We start from the raw sequence: 8,292 nt of genomic DNA on the forward strand, positions 1-8,292 counted from the left end.
GAGCCTTGATTTATTATTCTGCTGCGACCACGAGTCAGGTAAGCTAACCTGTATTTTTTTGTTAACTCAATGCGTTACACGACGTCTTTCATGTGTATCCGGAATCTGCAGGTGTAAGTAATATGAATCATCCACATATCTTTTGCGACTTCATTATCTGAGATGTGAGACACGTGGAAAAGCTGCCTGAAGACAATCAGTGCAGTCCCGTGCGCACACACATGAGACACGAACGTGCTGGTGGTGTGTGTGTGTGTTTACAGCAGTTTGACTGATAAATATGAATTTGTAGCTAAATCGTTTGCCCGCAAAGCAGCATTTCGCATTGTTTACATCGTTGCTACAGCATACCGTTAACGCTAGACACTGAACATGTCACGATCAATTTTAACAAATAAAAACACTTACTTGTAGCTCACAACTTCTGCTTTGAGGAGATTTTAGCCGAATCCAGCACTGAACTGGGAGAGATTCTGGAGCTGTTTTGTAAAATCATGCTTGCTGAGTATTTTATAATTCTCTGGAACACAATTAATATTGAACTAAAGGCACTTCTGTCTTTGTGTCGTGTCCTTTGGAAGCCCAAATACAGAAACAGACGAAGCTCTGTGGAAACAGCAGCGTTACAGCGCCTCTGCTATAACGTTACAGCGCCTCTGGCCACGGCCCTTACCTGCGCAGTGTGGGATGCGGAGTAACGAACTTGTGATCTCACAGGGGGCGGAAGTATTTTTCGTAGTCCCCAAAATTCGTTCATCGTAGGCTTTGCTAAGCTAACTCTGTAAAACCCAAGGTCTCCCTTTGCATTGAACTTAGAACTTTTTACATTCGGAGATGTTGTTTATGTTCACACAGCTACATTACACATCAACTAAAGTTTAAAATATGAGATCGTAGTGGACCACCGCTTTAAAAACTTGGCATGCCGTTTTGCGGTCAGATGTGGATATTCATTTGAGGCACAAACTCTCGCAGTGCATTATGGGAAATTTCTAGCTGTTGACTGTAGATGGGTTGTAAACTCGTTATTGCAATGCATTGTGGGATTGAGTGCACTTCACTCATTGAAGCTGCTCCTCCAAATAGTGCACTATTTAGGGGTATTGGGCGCTTTTAAACGCAGCCCATGTCCTTACTGGCATTTCAGTGGAGTAAATCATAAAGAGGCGCAGCAGCATTGGATGTTTGTTGCTAGATTAATTGGCAAAACAAAAACTGACATGCTCACTTGGGCAAATCTTGACGATTGGTATTGTGGCCAGACTCACACAGAGATCAGATTTCAAACATTTGTCTTTTGCATGAATCTTCTTGTGCCGGTTAAGCTCTCGTTTACATACATATCTCTTTTCACACTGATCACACGTGAACGGTTTCTCTCCAGTGTGACGCATAATGTGAAAACTAAGAGCAGAATTGCATGCAAAACTCTTTCCACACTGTTGGCAGGTGTACGGCCTCTCTCCAGAGTGAACACGAATGTGAACTTTAAGATTACTCATTTTATTGAATCTTTTTCCACAATGCTGACAGGCAAATGGTTTTTCCCCGGTGTGAATCTTCTTGTGCATTTCAAAGCTGTGTTTGTGACTGAAACTCTTTCCACACTGATCACATGTGAAAAGCTTCTCTCCAGTGTGAATTCTCATGTGAATTTTAAGGTTTTGTTTTTTACTGAAACGTTTTCCACACTGATGACAGAGGAAAGATTTGGTTTTCTCAGCTCTTTTACATGAAGTGTTCTTTGCCAGTAAAGATGGTTTACCAGTCATTAAATCTGGGTGTTTCCCACACTGATCTTTCTCTTCAATTTCATTCAGTTCTTGAGCCTCTTCTTTCAGCACCATCAGCCCTAAAGTGAAAAAACACCAGTTAACACCAGCGTAAAGGCACAAAACAGCAGACATGAAAATTAACACAGAATATCTAAACCATTGAGAGATACAGGGCTCAGAATTAGGTCCTCTACTTCTATCTTTGTAAATATTTTCACTAAAAAGTTTACATTTTTATTGTCATTAAGTTTCTGCGGGTCCTAAACTCTTTAAAAGTCTTAAATCTTATAAGGAGTAGTAAGTCTTATACTCATTTTGTTAATAAAACTTAACTGCTGTGTTAGATCAAAAGATTCAGAGTTGGAAATTCTATAAAAACAAAATTTTTTACTGAAGATAGTCTACAGTTCTATGGCAGGAGGTTAACTCCAATAACCTGCGAAAAACAGTCTGTGACTCAAGTGGAAGCCCAGATACCTTACCTTCACTCGCCCAATTGCGCACTTCTTCGCGTTGTCCGTGAGCCTGGCCCGTCTTAGCGCTGATAATACTGCCCTATGATGTTGCAGATGCTGCGTGAGGAGCGAGTATTTTGTCTATCAGGCGCTGAGACGTATCCAGTGCCCCGAACAGCCCGAACGGAAGTGTCATAAAAAGGTGTGATCCAAACAGCGTCTGAACACAAGACTGTTTTTCGCAGGTTATTGGAGTTAAGGGGATCTGCCATTATCCATTTGTCAAATCCAATGTTGAGTGATATCAAGCAGCACCAAACCAGATCAGCTCTGAATAACCTGCAGGCGGTCTGGCCTGTGAATCCTGGCTACATCCCTTTTCAAGACTCGGATATGACCCTGCGTCTGCGTACCTATTTGGAATTGTCTATCTTTGCTTTAACCAATCAAGATCTTTATACCTCAGTTGATGACATTTCTGGCTTTCTGTAGGAGTATAACTGCTGTGTTGTTGTAAGGCAGTGAGATCGGCCAGCGAACTCTATGTGATTGTGAAGACCTCCTGCCATAGAACTGTAAAATCTGACACGACACAGTAACGGCGTTTATTAAAGCTACAACGCAGGTCATGTTTATGATCATTAATATTAACAAGATATTAATAACATCAATAATTCCTCTCGCTTTAGACTTTAGCTTTGAGAGCTTGTTCTTGTCGGCGCAATAAAAGTTTATTGCATGAATCAGATAATGAAGATTAAGATCATGCTTTTCCTTCATTAATTCTATCCGTAAGGTGTTTTTATTTATTCATTTAATTTTTTTAAATGATATTCACTGGCAAAATATTCCTCCCGTACCACCAACAAATTACGCCCCTGTAGCCTACATAAGTTACTTTACATTTTGTGTAAAAATTAAGAAATATCAAAGACCAAAGTATTATGCTAAAATATCTGTACAAACGTGTTTGTTTAACTTTCGTTGATAAAACAACACAATACAGCCTACAATAATGTAGCTAGCCTAAATATTAAATAACTTTATAGCTTGAAACAGTATAACAATTAAACATTACATTAAGAACGTCACAAATAGTCTAAAATTATACTTAACTAATCAATAATAATATAAATAGTAACTAATAATAAGAAAAATATTAGCGTAGACTTTTAACAATATAAGTCAGATGTTAAAACAACAGCGTCTCTCCGTCTTTTGTTTTATATTAATATTTTTAATTCTTTGCCAGAAAAACGAACATGTTGACTTTTTCCGGTTTAAGCGGAGGTCTAATTGGGACAATGTTTCTCGTAGCACTGAATACACGCTCAGACGGTTTGACTGTAGCGCAAATGCAGATACTTTTTTGCAACCGAAGAGAGGGTATCTTGCTCCGCCGCCCGCATTTCTCGGAAAGCTGACCACTCTACATTGAGGAGCGGCGCGTTCTCAACTACTAAATATGCTGCTCCATTTCTCATCAACGTCTACTATTGATCGCTTTCTCGTTTGTATTTGGCCATTTTTGAAAAGGCCTCTGCCATACCTATAGCTGGGCGTTTGCGTTCAGAAGATGACATGACGCTGCAGCTCCGCATGTCATGGGTGGCTAGGTGACATGACCGCAGATTAGTTTTAGTTTCTATTTCGTTTTGACTTTTTGTTTTCAAATTCAGTTCGTTTTAATTCGTTTTAAAGGCAGATTTCCTAGTTTTTATTAGTTTCTGTATTTTGAAATGTCTTAGTTTTAGTTTAGTTTTTATTGGTTTCAGTTTTTTTCTAAATGAGGACATTTGTTAGGTGCAAGATTCAAAATCAACAGGATAAATATTGTATAATAAAAACTCAGCCATACATTTTTGGAAACATGTTTTCAGAGGACACATAAACACTATCATCATATATAATAAGTGTGTGTATTATGTGTGTATTATCAGATTCCTAGAACTGGATTGGAGAGGTCTTATCCAAATCATGTGCATTATAAGTTTGTACAACTTATACACTAAAAATACCCTTAGATATAAATTTTTAGTACTGCTTAAGTGAACTTGAACAAGTATATTACAATTCATTAATTTCCCAGAGTTGTATTTTTGTGCTTTAAATGCTTTAAAAATAAGTTAAATCTTTGTAGACTAGAAACATATGTACTATATATAATTTATTTAAAAAATGTGGGCAATACATTATAGATTGATTTTATTTTACAAATATTATATTAATATTATTTTTAATTCAACTATGGGGTGCGGCTATAGGGAGGCTGCAAGACATTGTGCCTCTAAATTATTAATCCGTTCCTGGTGATGGGAAATTCAGATTTCTAACGCGGATGTTAGGACTCAACATTATGTAGTCAGCAATAGTAATTTCAGTCAATTAAAACATCACCATGATCTGAAAAATGTCTTACAGTAAAGTTTTACTAACTGTAAACCCAACTGAATCATGATTCACTTATTTAAACTCCATTACGATTGTCTGTTATGAAATAAACTTACGTTTTTCACCAGATAATCAGATTTAAGCCCTTGGTTCACCTGCGCTGCAGTTGTTACAATAACAGTTCAGTCACACAGAAGGCTGTACTGTGTTTGGTTCACTGAATCACGCATGCGCAGTATTATCGGTTCACCGCTTTTCAATGTAACGTTACTGTTCTAATAACTGAATAAGAGTATATATTGGATTATTTAGAGTCAGATGTGGATATTAGGCTTGTTATAAAGTAAGAAGTGCGTGGGTAAGTGCTTAATGGAGACGCGAATCGTTTCAAATGATTCAGTTCGATTTGGTGAACTAGTTCAACCGGTTCACTTAGAAGATCCGGTTAAAAAGATTCTTTCGCGATCGCGCTACAGAAATAAATCCCAATATTGGGCACAAACATGTTAAAGTAATACTTTTAAGCCTCTTTATTTAATGCTGTCGCCGTGCTGCTGTCATGTCCACTGGTGGTTTTGTCGCGGGAGCAACAGCGAGGATGACTGGAGGAGAGCCGGCTCGATCTGGCCAATGGCAACAGGAGACACTGAGGTGCGAAAGGGTCTTGCACAAACACCTGCAGCGCGGATTATATTCACTTCTAAAAGGCTTACAGTAAGATGATGTATTAAATACATTTACAAACACGAAAACGAAGGAGGTTTTTGCTATAATTCTAGTAAGTTTCAGTTAGTTTTGTATGCACACAATACAGTTTCAGTTCTAGTTTTTGAAAAAGCTCTCGTTTTTATTTTTATTTCAGTTAGCGACAATTATTTAACATTTTAGTTTTCGTTTTTTCGTTAACTATAATAACCTTGCTCTGGATATTTGAGATTTGTTTGTCCATTTAAAACTTATTACTTATATAAAAGCTTCACCTAATTATTGGTTCGCCTTTCTCGTGCACCACGAATCCAAAATGTTTCCAGATTGGCGATGTAATAGGTTTTCCAACGAGGTTCATGGCTGAACTTGCAAACCCCGCTGTCACCTCAACAGAAACCCTGCAGTGCTTTCACTTGACTGAAGAATGAAAAAGACGCGACTGAAGGGCGAATTAGGTAACACGCTTTTTCCGCTCGAGCACACAGCACGCATCGGCGAAACTTGAGGCACTTGAGCGAGCGAGCATAACGAGAGTGTAACACACTTGCGGGTTGCGACCATCATGCTGCGTTCACACCAGACGCGGAACGCGAGTGATTTACATGTTAAGTCAATGTAAACGCACGAATAGACGTCCTGCTGCGCGATACGCGCAAATGACGCAAATTGCGCGAATGGCGCAGGGCGAATTGAGCGTTTTGCACATTTGACACGCTTAACGAGCGTTTCGCGCGAATCTCTCGATTTCAAAAATCTGAACTTCACCGGACATTCGCGCCGCGTTAACCAATCAGAAGCTTGCTCTTATGGGGGCGTGATTGTGACGTAGAACCTGTTGTCTGTGTTCCTAGGGAAATCCTTCAGCCTTCACCGACAACAGTTCATCAAACTGGGCTTGGCTCAGTCAGAAGCACCGCTGAAAGCCTCCGTCATCCAGGTTAAGTTTCTGGAGGAGTTTATGAGCTCACAGAGCTGGATGCACCTCTGAAAGAATGTAGTGGACTCAGACACGACCCTAAACGTATCGACGCTGTTTTTCAGTCTTCATAAAGCACATAAACACTTATTTTCTGCATGAAATCCATGTTAGCCATTTAGCTATGAAGCTAGAGTCTTTAAAAGACAGAAGCCCTGCCCATCACGCGAATCCGCGTCTGTTCTGATGTGAATTTGACACGCGAATGAAGCGAGTAAACTCAAATGTTCACGCGGCTATTTACGCGCGATTTATCAGCGTGTTCCGCGTCTGGTGTGAACACAGCATCAGTAAACCCTTTAACAGATGTCCCTTATGCAGCCAAACTTTAAAAATGTATAAATTAATTTATATATCAGAATATAGTTTAACTGATACCATTAATCGGTTACAAACGCACCCTTTCGGTTATTCGGTTATTTTGAGCATCCCTAATTAAATCGCATGCGCAAGCTCTAAAATATATACTTTTCTTTTTTTATTTCACGGCCGCACACCGGAGATCTGGCCTGGTGCCGGAATACTTTAACTTTGAAAAACTTTGAAAAATAAAAATTTTAGCATTATTAGTAATCTGTGTGTGCATTTTTATTGATAACAAGCAAGTTGAGTCATACCACTTGTTTATCGTATCGCAATTGCAATTTTTACCTTAATAATCGCAATGTGATATTTTTCCCAAATCGTGCAGCCCTAATTAAACTAACCTGTTTGTTCCTCAGGATCTTCATGTTTCAGTGTGAACACTTCTGTAATCCTCGGACCTTCACTCTCCTCTTTAATCCTCAGATCTTCATTCTCCTCTTTAATCCTCAGTTCTTCACTCTCCTCTTTAATCCTCAGATCTTCATTCTCCTCTTTAATTAACGCCATCTTTATAACAGTAGATGATAATGAAGAGCAGAGCTCAGTCGCTTCTCCAGGAGTTTTCCTCTGCGTTTAGTCACTTTACTCTGTTTAAGAGGAGAAAAACAACAGAAATAAACAATAAAAATGAATGTACTGACCAGCGTAATTATTAATATCGTATGTTCATGAACACACAGAGTTTGTAAAGCTAGCTTGTGTGCATTTACACTGTTTTGACTGGATGTCAGAGGTAATATTAATCACAATATAACATGTTTATAAGTTCCTCAACAATGGTCACAGGCAAAATATCACAGACAATACAGTCAAATGTAGATTAAAGAAAGAGACCAATATAAGAGTCACATGTGTTCTCCATGTTAAAGTTTGAACACTGCTGGAGGCAGAAATCGTGTCCAGGTAAAATTTTAAATCTTTACAACAAAATGAGAAACCAGTTTTAGAGACAGAAAAGCGTTTGTGTGTCAACAATGTCGCTGGTAAAATAAATAGAGTTATTATAAGATATTTATTTACTTTATCAGCACAATAAAACGAATCATTTTGACTGAAATGAGTTCTGAAAGCTGTTTTTATCGCTACTGAATTCACGTGTTTGTTTTACTCACAGATTCACGACGGAGAAATGAGACGCGCCGTTTCTGCTACTCGCGTTCGCTTTAAACTAATTAAGTTTTTAAATAAAAGTTAGTTTAACTATCGCACGGTTATATTTATTAGTTTGGCAATACTTGTTAAAAAAATAAACTATAATTTGGTTTAAACCAGGCTGCAGCGTTTAAGACACAAACCTTTTCGTTGAACAGCAAACACGAAAGCGCGGTGCGGGCTTATGACGTCATCACAGAGTACCAAAATAAAAGTCTAACGACTTTGACTAACTTCTAACTAGCGACTTTGTAAAAAAAAAAACACCTCAACATTCTCCAATAGAGCACACACACTTAAATTACAAAAACACTACATGGTAAATAGTATATATTCGGTGTGTATCCTTAACTTATATGCATTGCGCGCGTGTGTGTTGTGTGTAGACTTTTGTACCTTATTCAAAAAGTTTGGTGGCAGGAAGAATGATAAGAAACTCATATTGTTAATCAGTACTCAGAACTGAATT

General features: G+C 38.4%; 1 protein-coding gene across 4 annotated transcripts in view; it reads right to left on the reverse strand.

Moving 5' to 3' along the window:
* si:ch73-120g24.5 overlaps positions 1 to 7,996 on the reverse strand; it is a 76,515-nt gene extending 68,519 nt beyond the window's left edge. For 2 of the 4 annotated variants that reach the window (XR_012402491.1, XM_073948313.1), the window contains exons 1-2: positions 7,967 to 7,996; positions 7,070 to 7,258 (exon numbers count right to left, since the gene is read on the reverse strand). Coding sequence is in view for 2 of the 4 variants with exons in the window: in XM_073948313.1 (XP_073804414.1) it covers positions 7,070 to 7,178 (109 nt within the window). In the remaining 2 variants the exon portion in view is untranslated. Of the gene's footprint in view, positions 1 to 7,069; positions 7,259 to 7,783 lie in introns of all 4 variants that reach the window. The other 2 variants (XM_073948318.1, XM_073948314.1) reach the window with 1 other exon arrangement.
* Between the last annotated feature and the right edge of the window lie 296 nt (positions 7,997 to 8,292).

Source organism: Danio rerio, chromosome 4 (assembly GCF_049306965.1).
Source record: "Danio rerio strain Tuebingen ecotype United States chromosome 4, GRCz12tu, whole genome shotgun sequence".
In the NCBI taxonomy this organism is placed as follows: Eukaryota; Metazoa; Chordata; class Actinopteri; order Cypriniformes; family Danionidae; genus Danio; species Danio rerio.